A 24,501-nucleotide genomic window follows, 5' to 3' on the forward strand; every position below is an offset into this window, starting at 1 on the left:
AATATAACTGGTCACTAACATTTATACAGTCAGGTCCATAAATATTGGGACATCGACACAATTCTAACATTTTTGGCTCTATACACCACCACAATGGATTTGAAATGAAAGGAAAAAGATGTGCTTTAACTGTAGACTGTCAGCTTAAATTTGAGGGTATTTAGATCCAAATCAGGTGAACGGTGTAGGAATTACAACAGTTTGCATATGTGCCTCCCACTTGTTAAGGGACCAAAAGTAATGGGACAATTGGCTTCTCAGCTGTTCCATGGCCAGGTGTTTGTTATTCCCTCATTATCCCAGTTACAATGAGCGGATAAAAGGTCCAGAGTTCATTTCAAGTGTGCTATTTGGATTTGGAATCTGTTGCTGTCAACTCTCAAGATGAGATCCAAAGAACTGTCACTATCAGTGAAGCAAGCCATCATTAGGCTGAAAAAACAAAACAAACCCATCAGAGAGATAGCAAAAATATTAGGTGTGGCCAAAACAACTGTTTGGAACATTCTTAAAAAGAAAGAACGCACCGGTGAGCTCAGCAACACCAAAAGACCCGGAAGACCACGGAAAACAACTGTGGTGGATGACCGAATAATTCTTTCCCTGATGAAGAAAACACCCTTCACAATAGTTGGCCAGATAAAGAACACTCTCCAGGAGGTAGGTGTATGTGTGTCAAAGTCAACAATCAAGAGAAGACTTCACCAGAGTGAATACAGAGGGTTCACCACAAGATGTAAACCATTGGTGAGCCTTAAAAACAGGAAGGCCAGATTAGAGTTTGCCAAATGACATCTAAAAAAGCCTTCAAAGTTCTGGAACAACATCCTATGGACAGATGAGACCGAGATCAACTTGTACCAGAGTGATGGGAAGAGAAGAGTATGGAGAAGGAAAGGAACTGCTCATGATCCTAAGCATACCACCTCATCAGTGAAGCATGGTGGTGGTAGTGTCATGGCGTGGGTATGTATGGCTGCCAATGGAACTGGTTCTCTTGTATTTATTGATGATTTGACTGCTGACAAAAGCAGCAGGATGAATTGTGAAGTGTTTCGGGCAATATTATCTGCTCATATTCAGCCAAATGCTTCAGAACTAATTGGATGCCGCTTCACAGTGCAGATGGACAATGACCCAAAGCATACTGCAAAAGCAACCAAAGAGTTTAAGGCAAAGAAGTGGAATGTTATGCAATGGCCAAGTCAATCACCTGCCCTGAATCCGATTGAGCATGCATTTCACTTGCTGAAGACAAAACTGAAGGGAAAATGCCCCAAGAACAAGCAGGAACTGAAGACGGTTGCAGTAGAGGCCTGGCAGGAGATTACCTGGGATGAAACCCAGCGTCTGGTGATGTCTATTCGTTCCAGACTTCAGGCTGTAATTGACTGCAAAGGATTTGCAACCAAGTATTAAAAAGTGAAAGTTTGATTTATGATTATTATTCTGTCCCATTACTTTTGGTCCCTTAACAAGTTTGAGGCACATATGCAAACTGTTGTAATTCCTACACCGTTCACCTGATTTGGATGTAAATACCCTCAAATTAAAGCTGACAGTCTGCAGTTAAAGCACATCTTGTTCGTTTCATTTCAAATCCATTGTGGTGGTGTATAGAGCAAAAAATGTTAGAATTGTGTCGATGTCCCAATATTTATGGACCTGACTGTAGGTAAAGTTGATCCAGGGAATATCCGATTGCCTCTCGGGGGATCAAGAAGGAATTTTTTGCCCTGCAGAAGCAAATTGGATCATGCTTTGCTGGGTTTTTTGCCTTCCTCTGGATCAACTGTGGGTATAGGATTATAACTTTTTTTTTTTTTAATGGTTGAACTGGATGGACTTTTGACTTTTTTCAGCCAGACTAACTATGTAACGATGTAATGTAATTTATTTTTAAGGCTGGGGGCCTTCCTATAAGTGAAACCTTGGCTTTTTATCTTTTACTTCCTTGCCCCCCCCAGTGGCCTTGTGCATGCCCCGAAACGCGTTACATTGCATACTGGTCGCTACTACGTCATCACGCTGGCTCTGGGCTCCAGGGTTCGTTCCACTGCCCTCCACCGGAGATGCACATGCTGGCCGGCTTTTCTCCATCTTCGGTCTCCCTCAGCACAAGTTGCGGTTGTCTTCAGCAGGGACTTGGACATCATTCCTCTATTTTATTTCCTTGATGAGCCTCTTTTTAACCTCCATCATGTGAGTGGCTGTTTAAATGTTAAGGAATAAAAGTCTTTCATGCTGCACTTAGAGGTGCTTTTCTTCTTTTCTGTCTGGACACATTTTGCCTAAATACCACATGCGATCCTGAAACTGTCAATTTACTATACCGTTTTTCAATATTTACCACAAAACGCTCGGTAAATACTGCATGAAAAGGCATTAAACTCAATTAACAGAAGCAAATAAATAATTAAAGCGGAGTTTCAAAAAAATAAAAGTCAGCAAATGCAAAAACTGTAGCTGCTGACTTTTAAAGAACAGTCACTCACCTGTCCCACGATCCCGCGGTGTCCTCCCCGCAGCCCATTTCACCAGCCATCTAGTGTCCCAGGCGCCGGCATCTTCAGTGTGGGCACCCGGCTGTGACAGCTTGTGGCTTCACATCCGGGTGCCCACTGCGCATGCACGAGTAGCGCTGCGCTTCCTGAATGGTCCCATAGTCTTCTGGGACCTGTTACGTGTCCCAGAAGACTATGAGGAGGGAGGGGGGGGGGGGGACAACTTCGGCTTCTGATCACCTAGGTGACCACAGGGGATGTGGGAGTGGGTACCTATCAATTTCGGGTACCCGCTCCCCCTTTGCTTCCCAAAGGTGCCAATCCTTAATGGGGAGCGGGGGACCAGTCTTTAAAGCAGAACTTCCCCTTTTGGGTAGAGCTCCGCTTTAAATGCATGCATTAAGTAAGTAGGGGTCCAGTAATGCTGTAAGAAATGTCAAAATATAATAGGCATTGAGGAGTAGTTTCTGCCTTTTGGGATCAGTTCTCTCACCAGTAATGCATAGAAACCTACATATGGAAATCATTGGAGTTGATTTACTTACAGAATAACTAAAGGATTTATTTTAACTTTTGGATAGAGTGGAGGTGGATTAGAACACCTGTCAGGTTTTAATTGTTGTCTGTGTCCCATTAGGGAGATTCACCCTCTATGTTGGTCCTGGTTACCATTATTATTGAAAGTGAAATAAAAAGAAAATTTGGCATTGTCCCCATAAAAGTAATAGAGGAGACATCTTTCAATGGGCACACAGATGGCAAAAAAAAAAAAAAAACTTAACGGGGTTTTAACCCTCCTTTACTCAAAATGTAAAAAAGTGTTACTGGTAGGTTTACTTTAAGGCAAAAACACTGTTAAATTTGCAAGTTGCTCCAGAGCTTGGTACATGAGGTACAAAGACACTTTACAAAGACTACCCAATCACTTGCAAGGAAAAACAGCATTTTTTGCATATGATTAGATGATGGAATCAGCACCGCCCCCACATTTACTAAGCTCTGGAATAACTTCACTTGCAAAGTGCTCACTCCATGTGCCTTTAGTAAATCCACCCCATTACATGTAGTAAAATCTACTTATTTTCTCCTGTCATTTCACCAGATTTTTAAAGACATTTGCTGCAAAAAGCCTTTCAATCACGCGGTCTAATCTCTTGTTAGAACATATGGCATATACTGTATGTAGTGGGGATACTTTACTTTTTCACAATTATTTTTAGATATATCTTCCCACTGACAAGTACCCACTGACATCATTGATCTTTTTAGCCATCTAGAGTATAAGGAGGTAATTTTTACCACTGACACCATTCTAATGTACAGGTATCAAACACAAGGCCCGCGGGCCGAATCTGGCCCTCCAGGCCATTTCATGTGGCCCTTGCACCTCTCCCTTGTCTCTGCCCCCACCTTGTCTCAGCAGTTGACAGCAGAGAGGAGAACTCCTCTGCCAAATCCTGCACCTCTCAGTGCAGCTTCATCTCTGCCTCCCCTGATCTCAGCATTCAGCAGACTCTGGTAACCGACTCCACTCTTCCTCAGGTCCTCCTCCAGATCCTGCACTTTCTGCTTTCCAGATCTGCCCCCAAAAGGGGTGCACGGTGATGTTAGGGAAGGTGTTGGATTCTTGACATCTGATGTAATGGGTGGTTATGTGCTCTGGACATCTAGTCTTACAGATACAACCGGCCCTTTGAGGGCAACCATAATGCTGATACGGCCCATGATGAAATGGAATTTGACATCCCTGCTCTAATGTATCATGAGTTGTAGATATAGTCATTTTTAGCAGGGGATTCCTGAGACTGGAAAACATTTCAAGGGATCCTCTGTGTTGAAAAGGTTAAGAAAAGCTGCTTGAAAATGTAACTATAGGCAGCACATTTTGGATAGTCAGTTTTTAAATTTTTTGCCATCTGTGTTGCCATTGGAAGATGTCCTCTCTGTTACTTTTTTGGGAAAAACCCAAAATTTGGGACTTTCAATGATAATGGTAAACAGGACAAATAGAGAGGGTGAATCTCCCTAATGGGAGAACAAACAACAATAAAAAACTAAAAGATGTTCTAATACCTCTCCACCCTATAGGACACACAAAAAAAGGTTTTCCTTTAGTTATACTTTATGTAAATACAAAGTATCTTTATAAATGTCAAATATTGAAAGAAAAGAGTCAGCTTTTTCATTTATTGCCATCTGTGTTGCCATGATTTCCCCTCTGTTACTTATCTGAGGACATCCCAAAATTTGAGATTTTTATTTCACTTTCAATGATAAGGGTAAACAGGACAAATAGAGAGGGTGAATCTCCCTAATGGGAGAACAGACGATAAAAACCTAAAAGATGTTCTAATACCTCTTCACCCTATAGGACACACAAAAAGTTTTTTCCTTTAATTATACTTTATGTAAATACAAAGTATCTTTCTAAATGTCAAATATGAAAGAAAATAGTATAAAAAAAAAAAATCACATACATATACAGTATATATAGTAACCCTTCTTCCACAAATAAAAAAAGACAACATTGTAGAAGAAAGGTATTTATATATTTGTGTCATTTTTTTTAAAGTACTATTTTTGTTCATTTGACATTTATAAAAATATTTTGTATTTAACTAATTCAGGGGTAAGCAACCTTTGAGAGGTGGAGATCTACCTGAACAATATGAAAAAGATCAAAGATCACCAGGGTTCAGCGCCATTTAAAGATAAAAAGAAATTAGCTTGCAAGGCCTAATTAAATACTGTAATATGGCAGTGGATGGTGTCCGTCAGTAGAGGAGTGGACAGTGTTCATCAGTAGAGCAGTGGACGGTGTCAGTAAGGCAGTGGATGGTGTCAGTCACTAGGGCAGTGGATGGTGTCAGTAAGGTAGTGGATGGTGTTAGTCAGTATGGCAGTGGATGGTGTCAGTCAGTAGGACAGTGAATGGTGTCAGTAGGGCAGAGGTTGGTGTCAGTCAGTAGAGCAGTGGACGGTGTCAGTTAGTAGGACAGTGGATGGTATCAGTGAGGCAGAGGTTGGTGTTAGTAGGGCAGTGAATGGTGTCAGTAGTTTTTATTTTTTACAATATTTTACAATTTTTTTTTAGGAGCCCTGTTGAAAGGGGAGCACACAGAGGGGACCAAGCAGCAGACAAAAAGAGGAACATGGACAGGAGGGACAGTGGATTTTCCTCCTGCAGCAGCTGTGCACTGATGGGAGGGAGAGGAAGAGATGCCAGCTTTCAGCTGCTGCAGGAGGAAAATAAAGGGGATTTGCAAAACCCCCCACAGTAGTATCCTCCTACCCCCCCCCCCTTTCCCCTATAGTAATGTCCTCTGCCCCCTCTCATGGACAGGTATTTTAAAAATCTGAATTCCCACAAAGTGGCTAGGGATTTGGATCCTCCCCCCCCCCACACACACACTCACACACACATACCATGGCACCCTAGAGTGGCTGGGGGGGGGGGGGGCAAAATATAATAGAAATCCTCACCACTTGCTGGGAATACAGATATTTAAAATACCTGTCCATTTGAGGGGGTAGAGGACACTGCTTTAGGGGAAAAGGGGGAGGGGTAGAGGACACTACTGTGGGGGGGGGGTTTGCGAAGGGCAGTAGAGGACACTGCTATAGGGGTGGCCCTGGCCATAGCAGTGTCCTCTGCCCCCTGCACATTACCTCCCCCCATAGAAGTGTCCTCTGCCCCCCTTCACATCACCCCCCCTTAGCAGTGTCCTCTATCGCCCTTCTCATCAACCCCCCCCAGTAATGTCTTCTGCCCCCTCCTTTTCCCCATAGCAGTGACCTCCGCTCCCCCAGCAGTGTCCCAAGCAGTATCCTGTATGTATCTGTATGCAGAGGAGAGGGCAGGAGGCAGCACAGTTCTAGATGGAGGTCGGGAGTGGGAGCTGCCAGAGTGACTGTTCATAATATCAAGCTGGTGACTGATTGCTAGGACCGCCCTACCAACCAATCACCTGCAGGTCAACTTGAAATGTTAATTAGGCCAGCTCCTCCTCCCACTCTCCTTCCTGAGCTGTGCTGCCCCCCACTCGCCACTGTCCACTGAGGATGACAGCGGCGGAGGAGGCTGGGGGGCGGGAGAAGGACTGACTACCTGCCACCTCCCTGCAGTCAACAGGCAGACCACGATCAACAGGTTGCCGACCCCCCGATCTAATTTAACATAGTTGTTAACATATGCTGCAGGGGCCACAGTTGGCATACTTCTATGGTTTAAACCATTTTACCACTTTATTAACAATAAAAACTGCCAGGAATTCTAATTCTTCTCCACTGTATCCATTCCACTGGATATTGCTGAGATAAAATACCACATGATCTCATGAGATAAATAGTGCATATTTCGATGAAATACCTTATGCTTTATTTTAGTAGTGTTTTTTTTTTTGTGAATGCAAAAACAATTTTGAAAAATACTATGAGATATTTTACCGCAAATTTTAAAGTGGAAAATACTGCTTTGTAAATGGAGCCCATTTTTTGTTTTTATTTTGTATTGGGGTTCCATTTTAGGTTAACCACTTCAATACAGGGCACTTATACCCACTTTCTGCCCAGGCCAATTTCAGCTTTCAGCATTGTTATACTTTGAATGACAATTGCTTGGTCATACAACACTGTACCCATAAAACATTTTTATCATTTTTATCACGCAAATAGATCTTTATTTTATTATTTGATCACCACTGAGTTTTTTTATTTTTTATATGTTGCAAATAAGTAACCTTTCTGCATAAATTTAGGTAAAAGTTTTTTCTGCTACATTTCTTTGGTGAAAATACCCCAAATTGGTGTACTTTATTTAGTTTGTAGGAAAGTTATAGAGTCCATAAACTATAGTGTGTATATATATATATATATATATATATATATATATATATATATATATTTATGTCAATTGATCAATCCTGATGAACTGACGCCCAATCTAATTTTTTGTGGACCAAAAATGCGGGGATAGTACAAATACCCCCCAAATGACCCATTTTTGGAAAATAGACAGTCCAAGGTATTTAGTAGGAGGAATGGCAAGTTTTTTGAAGTTGTAATTTTTTTGTCACAATTTTTTGGAAAATGAAGACATTTTTATTAAATTTCATTCTTTTTTTTACTATTTTTTCAATAAACTCTATTAATTGTATTTTCAACACACAAGTATTAATTATGAAAGTATTAATTGTGCCCCATCATTCTACCCACACTGACCTAGTCCTGGGGTTTCTGACCCCCCCCCCCGCTCAGCAATTGATAGCTGATTTAGAGTCAATTCCTGTACTCTGGGGCTGCTTGCTCTCTCCAGCCCTAGTTCATATAGGTCCTGGGGCAAGGCTGAAGTTTCTGGCTGCTGGTACAATAAAACTACAATTTCTCCTCTTCCAGGCTGCACTGTCTAATCAAGCAGCTGAAGGGGGTGGGGGAGAGAGATCCAGTGTAACAGCTACTATGCCTGGGCTGAGTGTCTCTGAGCAATACACAAAGCCACAAGATACAAGCGTGACGAGCAGCTGAGGAGTCAAGGTAGCATCGCAGCTGTGAAAAATGTGTGCAGTAATTCCGTACATAGTGGGCCTCCTCCTCCTTGGAACACAGGAAAGGTACACCACTGAGTGTCTCAGTTTGCAGATCTACATCAAGTGCCAGTGTTTCCAGTTTTCTGATCACAACAAGTGCCAATGTTTCAAGTTTGTATATAACATCCAGCGCCAGTAATTTTTTTACTGTGTTGCCACAATGTCCAAGAAATGTAGTGAAGAGGCACATAAAACTCCTACTCTGATGAGAGTAGTGGAGAGACCTCAGTCAAATTCAGTCTCTTGGTATGAACCTGTATAAAACAGCAGTACATTAAAGGCCACCAATAATTAGGAGGATGAAGAGTTCCTTGGAAAAAAAAAATCAGGCCTCTTACCATATACTCCGGGGTCTCTGCATTCCAAAATGTGATAGGTAGTCCAGAAATCAGATTTGTAATTTATGCCCTTTGAACAGCTGAAGATCCTCTTTGGATTTTTGGCCCCTCTATATAGCTAAGCAGCTAAAAACGTAGTATCCCCTTAACCCAGAAAAGTAGCAGAATGTGTTTTGGGGTGTAATACTAAATTTGTTTATGCTGTATGTGAGAAATAACCTAAATTAAACTTTGTAAAAAAAACTTTTAAAACAAAAATTCTATTCTTTTTTCATTTTCCAAAAATTTTATCTTTAAAAGACTCACTAAACCTCTTGGTATAACCTTAGGATGTCTGCTTTCCAAAATGTGGTAATTTTGAGTGTTTTTCTGCTATCCTGGCACTTTAGAGCCTCAGAAATGTGTTAAGTAGTTAGGAAATCAGATGTCTAATTTATGCCCTTTAAAAATCTTAAGATGCTCCTTTTTACCTCCTCATATGCAGATAAGCAGTGAAAAAGTCTCATACACAGTATCCCCATACTCTGGAACAGTAACAGTCTTTTCTAACCTCAGAAAAGTTAACTATGCCATGTTTAGATGCTCATCTCACACAAGCCATTCTGTATACTCTTAGTATCCCATTACATGATTAGCATGCACATTAAAAACATTATTTTAATGGTCAGGCCATATATAGGGCTGTAAAATGTGCAGAGCCATTAAAGTGGTTGTAAACTCTGTTTTTTAATTTTACCTACAGGTAAGCTTATAATAAAGCTTACCTGTAGGTAAAATAAATACACTGCACTGTCTAGGAGATATTCTCTCTTCATTTAATCCGGCACATTCACTCTGAAGAAATGGCATACCCGTGCTGTTCCTTCAGAGCTGTGTGCTGTAGCCGAGGACTCCCGCGCACATGCATGGGAGTGACGTCATCGCGGCCCAGCCTGTCAGAATTCGGAGCTCACGAACCCGGAAGGAAGATAGATGGGTGAAGATGGAAGCCTCTACAGCGATGACAGCACAATGTGTTTGGCTGCAGTGCGGTGACATGCGGTGCCATTTAGTGCTTATGGAAAAATGCAGCATGCCTGTATTTTTCCACACTGCACATCACACCATCATTGTGGTATGAACATATATCATAGCAAACCATTGATTTCCATGTGTCCTTGTGGCTTATTCAGTGCAGAAATTTGCCACTCACTGCACCTAGTGTGAATGAGCCCCGAATAACCAGAATGAGGCTGGTTTCTATAGAAAATTCCATAGCCCTGGGAAGTCTTGCAGAAGGAATAATGATATATATATCTCCACTCAGTACCTCACTCACCGCCAAGGAGATTGCCAATCATTTGCAAAACAAGATTGATGCAATCCGTAAGGACATTGTCAACTCACAATCTACCTCTCCACCTAGCCCCCCTCCCTCCATCACCCCCTCAACTCTCCCCTCCTCTGACCTCGTAACCGCACTGCCCCCCACCATACCTAACGCCCCGCACATTATCACCTCCCCAACGCTCCGCTCCTTCAGCCCTGCTACCACTGAGGAGGTCACTAAGGTCTTCACTGAAGCCCGCCTCACCACTTGCCCCCTGGACCCTATCCCCTCACAACTCCTCCTGTCACCCCCCTCCTCCATCATTCGCTCCCTCACCACATCTTCAATCTCTCTCTCTCTACTGGCACATTCCCCTCCCCCTAAAGCACGCACACATCATCCCCATACTCAAAAAACCCTCCCTTGACCCCACTGACCTAAACAACCTTAGACCCATCTCCCTGCTACCACTCACTTCCAAACTCCTTGAGCGCCTATCCTACAATCACCTAAGCGCCCGCCTCACTGATAACAACTTCCTTGATCCACTACAGTCTGGCTTCTGTCCCCTACACCCCACCGAAACCGCCATACTTAAAATCACTAACGACCTGCTAACCGCCAAAGCTAATGGCCACTACTCCATCCTCCTGCTCCTCGACCTCTCTGCGGCCTTCGAAACAGTGGACCACCCCCTCCTCCTTACCAAACTGCACTCCTTTGGCATCAAGGACGCTGCTCTCTCCTGGTTCTCCTCCTACCTATCCCAACGCTCTTTCAGCGTCACCTATAATGCTGCCACCTCCCCCTCTCTCCCCCTCTCTGTTGGAGTCCCCCAAGGCTCTGTCCTCGGACCCCTCCACTTCTCCATCTACACCTCCTCCCTTGGCAAACTGATACACTCCCACGGCTTCAATTACCACCTCTATGCTGACGACACGCAAATTTACCTCTCCACCCCTTCACTCTCCGCCCGCATCGCCCACCTCCTGGACGACATATCAGACTGGATGTCGCTCCATTTCCTCAAGTTAAACCTGTCCAAAACTGAGCTCCTGGTCTTCCCCCCAGCCCGCGCCCCCCCCCATCCTCTCCATCACGACTAGCAACGCCACTATCAATCCCACACGCCAAAGTCCTGGGTGTCACCCTGGACTCAAACCTTTCCTTCCAACCTCATGTCCAATCACTATCAAAGTCATGCAGCCTCTGCAACATCTCCAAGATACGTACATTCCTCACCCCAGACACTACTAAACAACTCGTACACTCCCTCATCATCTCGCGCCAGGACTACTGCAACTCCCTTCTCACTGGCCTACCCAAACAAATGCTATCCCCACTCCAGTCTATCCTGAACTCAGTGGCTAGACTCATCCACCTCACCAACCGCTCCACATCTGCCACCCCCCTCTGCCAATCCCTTCACTGGCTCTCTATTGCCCAGCGCATCAAATTCAAATTACTAACTCTGACCTACAAAGTCATTAACAACGCCGCTCCAAACTACCTAACTGACCTGATACCCAAATACCACCCTACCCGTGCTCTTCGCTCCTCACAGAACCTCCTACTCTCTAGCTCCCTGGTCTCCTCCTCCCATGCCCAACTGCAGGACTTCTCTAGGACTTCCCCCATCCTCTGGAACTCCCTACCCCAATCCATCAGACAGTCACCTACCCTCCTCACCTTCAGGCGCACCCTGAAAACCCATCTCTTCAGGGAAGCCTACCCCACTCTCACCTAACAACCAATCTCCTCCACTCCTCCCACAACTCCATCCCCCACAGCCACTTCCTCCTGCACGACTATCCCCTCCCTCCTAGATTGTAAGCTTGAAAGAGCAGGGCCCTCGAATCCCTCGTGTATTGTATTGCTACTGTATTGTCTCATGTTCTGTCCCCCTCACAATTGTACAGCGCTGGGCAAACCCTTTGGTGCTATATAAATACTGTATAATAATAATAACTGAACTGGAGACAGATCTCAGTGATAAATCACAAGGCACTCATAAAACACTCTAACATGAAACAAACAACGAAAGGTTGCATGATATCCCAGAGTCATGGGGATATATTATTACGTAAATGTCATACTAATTTGTACCATGATGAAATCCTGTAGGATTACTGTCAGTTTCTGATGACCTGCTTTAAGGAATTTCAGGTTTCTATGAAACAAGTTTGTACTGGAGGAACAAGAACAAGAGACAACTGTATCACTGGTATATGGAAATGTATATGTTGATAAAATAATGGACTATGAATAATTGACTATGTACACCAATTTCTTGTATATTAAGGTGTGTGGTAATTTGCGCATAAATGACAACACTACAAAAAACACCAGAGATGCAGACAAACATATCTTTCTGTTATAGTACTAGACTGTATGGATGCATTTTAGCCATAAAATGTAAATGTATAGGGTACTTGTAAAAGTGAATGAAAAAAAGTAAAGCATTTCTTTTCTGTAACTTCCATTTTTTTTTTGTACTAAGATGTTTATTAAGAACAGCAGAATTAGCCAATATGGACATTTCCTTGCAGCTAATAAAAAAAAAACCTAAAGGGTTTACAAGGGCACCCAGGATGAAAGTAGGGCAGTAAAAACAGCCAGCTGAGTCATGGCCCACCCAAATGCTAACATTACAGCCTGGCACTGCTATACACATGCTGCCGTATTTTAAATTCAGGCTGTAGAGCACAGGTGTCAAACCGGCGGCCCTCCAGTTGTTGCCAAACTATAAGTCCCATGAGGCATTGCAAGACTGACAGTTACAAGCATGACTCCCAAAAGGTAGAGGCATGATGGGATTTGCAGTTTTGCAACAGCTGGAGGGCCGCCAGTTTGACACCCCTGCTGTAGAGTGTGACAGACTCACCTATTGAGTTCAATGAGAGTGTACCCCAACAGCGAGCCAAAAACACAGTCTGCGGTGTGATTTTTTTTTTTTTACTACAAAATCCCCCTTGGGATTAAAAAAAAAAGTAGACATTCAAGAAACAGCAGGATAACTTCCTTGATGCCTGCCGACCGCTGCTATACCTCCCTCTTTAAAGCACTGCACCTCCACCACCACTGCTGCCTGTCTGAAAGAAACCTAATAGAGTGATGTAGTTTATAATGACCACTTAGATTACATAAAATAATGCTGACTGGTCTCTCTAGGTTGACCTAACAAGAGTTGTGCTGTCATTATTTAAATCAGTCATTTACAAAGCAATCCACTGAAGTTTCAGGTTTACAAATCTTTTCCCGCATTACATATACTGATTTTCTATTACACCATCACAGCTTTCCAGAAGGCTGGAAAACATGAACTCATGGTGGTCTGTATGGGCTTCATTTGGGAAACACTTAAATATGAATTTTGGATCCAAATACCCCCAATAACTGCATTTAACTATTCCTCAGAATCACAGCTATATTAGGCTATAATTTATATATTTATCTTAATAGAGTTAAATGTATGTAGCTCTAAACCTGTGTTTAACTTTATACAATTATAGGAAGACTTTGCACATCCCGAAGAAGCTGCTACAGAACCATCTGTGGAGGCCACAGAAGATGCTGAGCTGGTAAATTAAAAAAAACTCTCATATGTTCTGCACCTCCTCATTAGTCTTTGCACCCAAACTTCTGAGTATTGAGACACTGTATGCTTGAACTTCCACACCACACTTCTGTAAAATAACTTGGCACTAACACCATATTTGAGAGGTCCACTAAAAAAAAAAAATCCATTCAATAATCTATGCATAATCTCCACTTACACAACACTTCCCTCATCTGACTAATGATGAAAACATCCAAACACAGCAGTAGTGTTTCTCTTAAATAAATGTCCCTGCCCTCCTACTTGAGTGCGATATGCTGACATAAATGAGTAATGGTCATGACCCTCATCATGGTCATAACCCTCATTACAATTAATCTTGTAGTGTTGAGGAAAAGAGGGGGAGTATTTTATCAGGTTTGGTAGTTCACAGGGTGCACTGGCCAGTACGGTCAAATCCTGGTGCCTCCTGGAATTTGCAGTCATGTTTAGACATACTACACATCTTCTGTTACAAGAACGTGGAGATCGTATTATCAAATTGTAGACTGTTAATACAACATCTCTTCGACTCAATAGCTACTGTATTTCTGTGACTTCAATTGGGTTGAAAAAGAAGCATTTATATGGTAATATATTTAACACATTTATAAAAATGCGGACCATGGGTCAAAAGCAGAAGGATGCTCATATGATGGAGTCCATATGAGCATCCATGTGATGGTGTTGACCAATTAGAATCCATCTGGTCCATACTGGCAGTGCAGAATGGAGAGGAGAGAGAGCAGCAGGGATTTCAAATCCCCGGACCGGTGGAGTGGCTTGCGGGAGCGCTAACAGCTTAGGATCATGGGAGGTAAGTACAGTGAGATCTGGGGTAAGGTAGTCCAGTATTAGGTCACCTTTTGCAGATTTTCTGTAAAGGTGAACTAACATTTTAAAGTAGAAATACAGCCCAATGCTGCAACTGAACTTTGACATCTATACATTCTATTTTTTATTAATATACACATTTGTTTCCATTCTACATTTCTACAGTGTATAACAAAGTATTAATTCATGGCTCTAATCAACTATGTCTTTTTCAGATTGTGGAAGATAAAAATTAGTCAACTGTCCTAATTTTCTGCTGAAAATCCTTGAAGATTTTATTTATTACCACAGCAGGGAAGCCATAAAGGCCACAGCTATAGGCACCCACCATCCATTGTACAGTTCATTATGTATCTGTAAAGATTCATGTCATTCTGTGTTCAGCTAAACAAGTCAGCTCTTTATACCTCACTCACTACACATCGTTTTTATTTTCTGAAATATAAAACTAATTTGAGTTTACTTCCCATAATGTCTTGTTACTTGAATCCTATTAAGTTTTTATTGTCTTTTAAACTAAATAATGGCTTAATTACATGCTGGGAAGTTGATGTCTTCTGTGCTTTTTCATTTTGTCAGTTTTGATTTCACCTTCATTCTCATATTCCCATTTCACTGTCTAGTGAGAAAAAGCTTGAGAAGCCTTTGGAATTTTCTACATATATGCATAAAATGGCTCCCAAAATGTGATCTTATCATTACCTAGGTCTACTAAAAACAAACATGCCATTTTACACTGTCATATTTTTTTGAACAAATGCTTTACACTGTTAAGTTCCTTGATGTATAAACTGTAAATGTAAACCTTTAAATTAACTAACTAGTAAAAACTGAAAATATCCTCAAACAGAAGGTCTCTCCAGTTGGTGCTCGGGGCTGCAGTGAGAAGTACTTGGCCAACACCTGTGTTCTATGTATATATACTAAAGCATGGGATGTCATGCTTTAATGGCCTAGGGGTGATGTCCTACAGGGACCAGGTCTCCAAAGAGTTTGGGGGCATGCAATATAACAGTGATCCAAAAAGGAGTAGAGAGATTACTCTACAACATTTGTAAAGTATAGCTGTAGACCAAAGGTGGCTCATGTCAAAAATTCTTTGTAACCCTTTCCAATCTTATGATTGCTTCCTCTAAAGTCCTCTAAAAACTCCTTTGATTCAGACAGATTGCACTGCAACAGGATTCTGTTGTGCATAATGGATTTGTGTAAAATCCCCTTCTGAACTGATTGGAATGTTGAATTTTACTTACTTTGCAGGATGTTATAAATCTCAAAGTTCACATACTTTTTCCACCAATGACCTTAATTGATCACGCTATTTGTTCAATTTAATTTTGTGATCATTTAATTGAAGAAATAGTGTGATAAATTAGGTCATTGGTCATTTAATGTGCTCTGTGTGCTGTTTATTAAGAATATACAGTATATACCGTATAAGTGAAGATCAGGCTACTTTTATAAAGCCATTCATAAAACTATAGGCAATTCCTATTGGTTTATACACTTTTTCTCACAGTTTTATGCTTTTCTTCTACAACGTAATATGTCAAAACTATGTCTGGCATTGAATCCTCATTGTTGTGTTCCTTTCTTGGCATACTGGCACTTTAATTTTTTTTTCTTGGAAATTATATTTCTTAACAACATAAATAAAATCTGAGTTTAGAGCGTAATTCCTACCGGCGATAAATTAAAAACACAAATGATGAGAATTTAGATTTGTACTTAGTAGGTATGCTGTTCCCCAACATTACCTCCTTTTCACCATTATTTGTTTCCATTCTTTTGATTTGAATGATGACCAATGTAACTGATACCCACTTCCTCTGAGAACAGACTGTCATGGACACACTTTCCTTGAAATGCATCATTATGGTTGCCTGGTACTATTGCAATTAACCCAATATCCTAGAAAGAAGTTTAAATAGATTTCCATTTAAGGTGAAGAAATAACACAGGTAACAAATTATAACCACACCCACGTAGGTGTCATTCTGTCTTTGTATGCCCTTTTGACACATTGTCAAATGATATTCTTGTGACCTGTGGTCAATCACTGTGTTGTAAAAGAATAATATTCTACCATATATATTCATGTCATGCTTGCTGCGTGCCACACCTGCTCCAAAAAATATTAACTGCAAATCTTACAGAAACATGGCAATACGTTGTATCCCTATGTCTATATATCACTTAGACTGTAGATGTACAGTATACCGTAAGCATACATAAAGCGTAAAACATCTTACTAAATAAGTATAATACTATCCTATGCAACAAAATGTTACCTTTTAGCACTGTCTGAAAATAACAGAAAAGTAATTGGTGGACATGGTGATATAGACCTATTAATTAGGAATGCAAATGTAGGCCCTGCTCCTTAAAACTCAAGAAAACACACAGGGGGGATTTACAAAAACTGGAGCACACAGAATCAGGTGCAGCTGTGCATGGTAGCAAATAAGCTTTTAACTTCAGCTTTTTCAATTAAAGTGATACTAAAGCTTCATTTTTTTTTACAAAATAACAAACATGTTATACTTACTTGCTCTGTGCAGTGCTTTTGCATAGAGCTGCCCTGATCCTCTTCTTTTCGGGTCCCCCACCAGCGCTCTGGCTCCTCCCCTTCGAGCAGTACCCCCTAGAGAAAGCTGCTTGCCGTGGAGGCACTGCTCTGTGCTCGCTCCCAAGCCACTGTTGTATGTGCCCCTAAGACACATAGAGCCACTGCACACCCCTCCTCTCTCCTCAATGGATCACTGGCTGTGATTGACAGCAGCGAGAGCCAACTGGCCCCTGCTGCTGTCTCGGACAATGAGGAAGGAGAGTCCGCACAAAGCCGAGGCTATTTTGAACATCGCTGGATCAAAGGGGGCTCAGGTAAGTATGGGTGGGGAGGGGAGCACTGCACACAGAAGGTTTTTTTATAGAATGCATGAAGGTAAAAAAAACTTTAAGCCTTTAGAACCACTTTAAGCTTTGGCAAGATTTTGCACTCTCCAGTTTTAGTAAATAACCTTCTTGGAGTATTTTAAACTCCATTGTGTCACAGGCTTTTGGTGTAATCCCCCAAGGGAACATGTAATCTAATTTATTTATTGCAATTACACAGCTAAGTAAATTAACAGCAAGTTTTTAGTGTAAAGTAAAAAAAAATACTGTATGTAAGACCTCCCCAAAAATCTGCACAGCATTAAATTGGCTCTTTTATGATATGGGTCTTAGCCATGCCCTAAGGTTACCAGTTTTTCAAAATTAAAACTGGGGACTACCTACTGACCATAGCCACAAAACCACTCTCATTTTTAACCACATCCACATCCACAAACCCCACCCCCATTTTATAAGACGTCCTGAAAAAAATGGCAACAAGGGGAATGATGCGAATTGTGAGTATGCCCACAATTGTAGACTGTAGAAGTGGGTGGGGCTTAAAAGGGTATGGTTAAATAAAACTTTACCTATGGTGACATGGGTTCAGAGGTCAGGAGTAAAGGTTCAGGGATCAAGTGAGCAGTTACTTGCACATTGCAGCTAGTCATCTCTCAGGGCGCAGCCTCATCTCTGGGTCCAGCTCATCACACTGCTGGATGAATGGCCACACCCATACTCGGCAACACCATTTTTGAATTGCCCCTTGAGCAGTGTGATCAGTTGAAATCTGTGCACTTCAAACATTAGGGTGCTGGGCCCCTTGTAACAGACCCCACACAATGCAGACAGTCACTAGGAAGCTGGGATAAATGGCAACCTTACCACATGCATTATTTTGGTAAAATAAACTTTTTATATAACTTAATGTCCAACTCCAACTTAATGTCCAAATTTAAAAATGTCAGCCTTGCAATGGGCCCCAGAGAAAATATCTACCCTGCTGCTTGCTCCTGTGACTGGTTCCCCCACAGTCAGACCAGACCTTTGGGTGGAGGAGAAAAACATTGGATCCGACTGGAAAGGGGAGACAGGAAGGGGTGTATTTACCACAAGGCAAACAAGGCATTTGCCTAGGATGGCATTTTTCAGGGGGGGCAGCACTGCCCCTTTGAAGAAGGGATGGAAGAAGGGACACACGTGACATGGGGACCTCGTGGGTTCCAAGAGAGGCTGTGGGGTTCATGACGGTGTATGCATAGCCTGAGTCTCGTTCCTGGGGATGTCCGGAGCTGTGAAGGTGAGTGTCTTTTTCTCTCTCCCCATTGGGGAGTGTGGCTAGTGTATGGGGGGCAGTAGTAGTGGAAGGCTCGGGTGGAGGGCAGGAGTGTTCTTGGTCAATGTCAGGCTCTTTCTCCAGGGGGGGCAACAATTTTTGTGTTGCCTAGGGCAGCATAAAACCTAAATACACCACTGGAGACAGGTAAGTTATAGAGTCTGCTCTGAAATTCCCCAGACATAGCAGCATTTAAAGTGATTATAAAGGCTCAGTCTTTATTTATTTAACAATAACAAACAAGTTATACTTTTCTACTCTGTGCAATTGTTTTGCACAGAGCAGCCTGATCCTCCTCTTCTTGGGTCCCTACCTGAATTTCTGCACCCCCTGCTGAGTGCCCCCAGAGACAAGCTACCTTCTCTTGCATGTTTGCGTCGGAGCCACCTCTGTATGTCTATGGGATATACAGTGCTGTGTCTTAGCGTCTTAGCCAATGAGGAAGGAGAGACCCAGAGCCTCAGCTCTTGTGCATATCGCTGGATTTAGGCTCGGGTAAGTATTAGGGGAAGGTACACACTGAAGGTTTTTTGCCTTCATCCATAGAATGCATGAAGGTAACAAACCTTCAGCCTTTACAACCACTTAAACCCTTGAAATGCATGGGGAGGGGGGCTGGTTAACGCTGGTTTGAAGTCTTTTCATGTGTATTATTCTGTTTTTAAAACAATCTGGTTCAGTTGCCATGAAACTCTGTGTGATTTGAAAAAAAAATCTTGAAAAACAATTGGCTTGCAAAGATAGTCCAGAAAGCCAACTTAACAGGCGTATGGCTTCAAGATACACTGTTACTTTACTAATTCAGATCAAAATAACATTGACTGGGCAAAAGGCCCCCAACTTATACTCACAGTGCCAGCACCCCCTTACCAGCTACATAGCACCTGGCACTGAAATCAGCACTGTCAATGACGTGGGGGAGCAGTGACATCACTCCCTCAGTAATGTGACAGTTCCTGGGCCTAGTGATTGTCTGGCTTTATCCTTATGTTAAAGCTTTGTGAATTGAGCCTCTAGTGTCTATACGGTATATGACTAGGTCGTAATTGTATCAATATATTTACTAGACAGTAATTACAATAATAAGACTTAACAGAGATATATATTTGTATTTACTGCCATGTAAGGTCATTGTGCCTTTAATTTGATATTGTTACACATCAATAGCAATAAAAATATACACATTTTGTGAATCATGATGTTTAATAAAGCAGGTGTAAAACACTTCTGGAAAGAAAAAAATTAAAAAAGCAATGACAACATAAGTATATAAAAAGATCTCTATTGGGTGGACGTTTTACTATGGTAATATTTCATACATATAGTGTACAAAAATATGATATATGAAGGAAATACTCTTCTGTATCATTAAAATGCATATCTATCTTTTATCTATTTATGTTATGTGAATGGGCTCCCTCCTTGTATAAACAAAAGCTAGCAAGCACTACTTACCCTCTGCATGCTCCAATGCTGCCCCCCGTCTTTGGCTGCTGGATTTCTCCAGGTTGAATGACACCCAGCACTATTCTGCCCACTTCCTGTGAGCCCACAATTATCATGAACTCTCCCCAGAATGTGCATCATCAATCCGGCCTGGGCTCACAGGATAATGTTACAGAAAATGGTGTTCATGTTACAATGTGAGCTCTGTTCTCTGCAGTACTCAGGGACACCCACTACTAGAGGACAGAAGAGGAGGAAGAGGACCCCACTTGTCACATTACTAGACAGAAGACACCTTGAAAAAAGGTATGTTACTTAGAATGTTTAAAAAAGAAATACCAGGTTCGTGGATGGTGCCAACTCACCCTACGAGTAAAGGGGTACCATTATTGTGCATGCGTACACCTTGTGCAGCTATGTAACAATTTGAGGATTCATACTGTAAAACACTCCTTTCCATGTCACTGCAAACCATATCTCCCAGAATATAGTATTTAGAGATGAACACCACTGGATCTGTGTACTGCTTCACCAGTACAGCTTTCCTCTGCCACTTTACTCCCAGTGACATAACAGGGGTTCCACAAGCATGGACCTCTATGTATACACAAATTATTCCATCAGCACTCTCATATCTGCGGCTAGGTCCATGAGGTCTCTGAGCCATGGATCTGGTCCTGATTGCTTTGGGGCACTGCTCGCTAGAGAGGGAGTCAGAACACCGAGCCCCTCACTAACCAAAGAACCCATCACCCAGGCCTAGTACCATTCTATGCTATCTAGCTGCTATTACATTCTCACCAGTTCTTGGTTACCTGTAGCAACTGTACACTTTCTGCCAATTCCTTTGCTGAGTTGACTCCTTGTGGTGGCCTTCTAGTTCTTTCTCTTCACCCACATGTGTATTTCCAAGCCCTGTTCTTTGGATACACCATATACCTTCACCTTTTGAGTAACCTCAGACCAGACAAAAAATGGTTAACTAACTTTACTGAATGTATAACAGTTCAATACAGCAGCAGTAGTTAATGTCCTGGTTCCAGGTGAGATATCCCTTGTAGGAGACCCAGAAGCAGGGGTCACTGATCATATTCTTGCAGCAGCCTTTCCTTCCAGTCCAAAAGGTTAAACAGACTTTGGCCAGCATCCAGCCCTTGTTATTTATTTGGTGTTGGCCATGGGCAGACCTCAGAAAGCCTGGGAAAAGGCTAATACAGACTTAACCCTTTCCCCATCTGGGCAGCCACCTCTGAATCACAGTGGATTCAGAAAAGAATACTTTGTCCCTCAATGTGAAATTTGGCTGCAGTGACCATGGGATTCTTGTTTACCCTTCCTCTTGACCAAGACCATTGTGGACTGTGAGAGGATGAAATTAAAATAAATAACACTTCAAACCACTGGTTATATATTTTTATTCTTCGGGATCAATTAGAGAGAATGAAAAAATCTTTTTCAAACTATAGCCTAAAAACTGACTATTTTAGCCAACAAACATGTGCCTGTGATATTACTCCCTTCCTGTTGTTCAGTCTAGCAATACTTCAAAAGGATGGTCCATACCAAGCCACTAGCCATTTTGGCTAACTCACTTTTGGATTCTCAGTTGTTTTGAAACGGGGTTTAATTAGAAGATGAATATCCAGATGTTAATGTCCCCTTAAATACCACCCCAGAATAAGAAAAAAAGAATACAACTCATCCGTTTGTTGGTTGAGGCCCTAACTGGTGCACATTAACCCCTTCCAGTCTACCCTATAGCAGAAGTACTGCTATAGGGTGGCACAGGTGTACAAAATCACATATACATACGTGATTTTGCATTTCCGGGTAGGGGGCGTGCACCCTGCCCACACCACCATTCGTTGCCACGCCTGTCAATCACCGGGTCCCAGCCGGTGATTGCCGAGGATCTCCTACGGGGGTAGAACTATTAGTAAACAAAACAGCTCTCCCTGTCAGCTCCTGCACACTGCTTTGTATGGCTCTGCATACACAACACAGACTTCTTAGCCCAATTCAGCACTGAGGCCTACACGGCCTGCAACACAGACTCCTTAGTCCAATTCAGTATTGAGGCCTACAGCTTCCGTGTCCCCTTTCCTTTATTGCTTTTAATGCAGGGCTACTCATGCAGCACATGTCTTGAAGCATAGCAGCACCATTAATATCTCATCAAGAACATATATTTCCAAAACTGGTTTAGAGGCACTCACGGGTGCCTGACAGGAGAGAATCTGTATTGCTTATATATAGGTCTCTCCTTCATCTGTAATACTCGGAGATCGCAGGGTGCAGGTGGGGAATCACCGACCAGAACCCAGTGACTGACAGCTGAGGCCACGAATGACGGCTTGGGAAGGACGCGTGCATGCTGCGCACACGCCCCCCCTACCCGGAACTGCAAAATCATGTATATATATGTGTGATTTTGCGAACTCGTGCCGCCCTGTAGCAATATTTCTGCCATAGGGCGATGCAGAAGCACTTAAAGTAAGGGAGCCCCTAGATTTTTTTGTCACCCCCGCCATAGTTTCCTTTGTTACTCATTTACAAAAAATATAAGCACGTTGTAGTTTTAAACACACAAAAACTGTAGAAAATGGGGACAAGCTTCCACCTCTCCTCCCAATATTGAAGGCATGATAAGGATTTTGAAGGTGACCCTGTGATGTTTTTTTTACAAACAGAATTAAGCCATTTGGTCACTTAGTGGAAATATTTTTTGTTTTCTTTCTAAATGTCCTTTTTGCAGAAGTACTTCATACAAGTGAGCAATTTCACATGCAAGTTTAATGTATCCCTGAAGCATGTTATTTATAGGAATGATATATTATTATTGTAGCATGACCCCCAGAGGAGCCTCTGGATTGTTTGGGCCTTTCTGCCTTGTAACTCTGACACACCTGTAACAGTTTGCAATGGGCTTTATTGAACAGGAAAAGTCATGTAAGGGAAAAGGGACTTGACAGAAAATGCAACAATGGTAATAACACAGTAGCCATGAGTACATCAATTGAATATAGACAGGATAAAAGTGATTTACAGTGCACAATAATAGAGCCATCTCAACAATTGCCACAGGCAGCTGTCAGGTAAGAGCACCATGACATGAGGCTCAAATTAAAGGCAACCTGTCTGCAAGCCTCAGCCCCCATCTATCCACTGGCAAGTAGAGAATATTTATTGCTCAGTACTGCCAATGTTGGGGCCCTTTCCTTTACTTGCAGTGAAGCACCCACTCCCTAAATGGAAGATTTGTGGAGATGAACTTTACCATTTTTTTCTAGCAAACAGCCTTGACTAGTGTAGAAGAGATGTCCTTCAATCAAATCAACCTTCAATCAAATCAAATCAAAGACCGCCATGCATTCATTGGGAAAAAATACAAGGCATTCTGTTAATGCCATACTATAGAACAGGAACCAAACAGAGCACTCAAAATCCTTCTATCTACAAATTTTCAATATTGCAAGCTAGGCACCAGAGGTAGATTTCACAATACCATAAAAACAATAATAGCATAAATAAAGTGCAGAGCAAAGCATCAAATATTTACAGAGTTCATAAATCAAGTCTAGAAATTTAAGCCAAGAAATGTCCTCACATATGCCCAGTAAATATGGAAAAATGAAGAAGGAAATGAATAGGACCCTCTGCTAAAAACGTTACTTAATAAATTATTAAAATCCACACAATATTCAGCACTTATCATAAGTGCATGTATAAACACTCAACTGTTGATGAGTAGGAGAAATATCATAGGACAACCAGGGGCTGATTCTCCATTATATTTTTCCAAAAAAGTGCTTTTGACCACCGTAATTGGGGTCAAATAGGTCTGGTGAGTGAGCAGTCCACCTATATCCTATGGGCACGTGGTCAAGATATAAGGATACATAGTTTTTGGCTCCATATGGAAATGAGACTGTCACCTGTGTTGGTCACTATGTGTATCACAAGTTCACGTTGTTAGAGACTTTAATTTGAAAAAATTATATTTGTGTCATTTTTTCTAGTTTGTTGGTTGATGCACAAAATATGTTTCTTTGTATTTTTTTAAATTTTTGTTTATTATTGGTACTTTCACTAAGTGTTTGATCACAGCGCCTATCTATTCACTCATGCATATGAGTGTTGGTTCACTTTATAGGGGCAGCTGTATTAATAATATTGTTGTCTGGAGTTCTTTTAATACCAATATTACTAATTTATTTACTACCTTGGCGCCTTAATGATTCCATATATTTATTTCCTAAAGTTTTGCACTTATTTGGAAGTCCAGAGTTTCCGTTTTTAGTGGCTATAGCAAAAAGCAGCTGTGAATTTCCACTTTGGCAGGGTTTTCCACAGCAGCAGTAGGGTTACTTATGTGCGGGGTGACGACGTGGCTCCGTTCCCTCTGACGAAGTCCTGCCCATGACATAACGCGTATAAAATGGGGAAAAGGAGTCATGTTCTCTGATGTCCCTTGTGACTATCTTCTGAGTAGCTTGTTGTACTATTCATTGAACGGCTAAGTGCCGAAAATTGTAAGTGTGGTTTTAATCATTTATTAAAGTTTTTAGCAGAGAGCAGTATTTGTTTCTGTCTTCATTTTTACATATTTACTGGGACATGTGAGATTGTGGATCAGGAGTGCTTTCATCCTACTGATTCCCCAAGAGGGGATTGCGA

At 41.8% G+C, this 24,501-nt stretch overlaps 1 protein-coding gene across 1 annotated transcript in view; it reads left to right on the top strand.

The window, feature by feature from the left end:
• The window catches only part of SNCG (synuclein gamma), a 32,633-nt gene extending 16,789 nt beyond the window's left edge, over positions 1–15,844 (top strand). The window contains exons 4-5 of the mRNA XM_089676498.1: positions 13,249–13,317; positions 14,384–15,844. Of these exons, the coding sequence (XP_089532624.1) occupies positions 13,249–13,317; positions 14,384–14,404 (90 nt within the window). The 3' untranslated portion in view covers positions 14,405–15,844. The remainder of the gene's footprint in view (positions 1–13,248; positions 13,318–14,383) is intronic.
• The last annotated feature ends 8,657 nt before the right edge of the window (positions 15,845–24,501 follow it).

The sequence above is a fragment of the Staurois parvus genome, unplaced genomic scaffold (genome assembly GCF_062004578.1).
Source record: "Staurois parvus isolate SC_StPar_1 unplaced genomic scaffold, SC_StPar_1.0 ptg000170l, whole genome shotgun sequence".
Taxonomy (NCBI): domain Eukaryota; kingdom Metazoa; phylum Chordata; class Amphibia; order Anura; family Ranidae; genus Staurois; species Staurois parvus.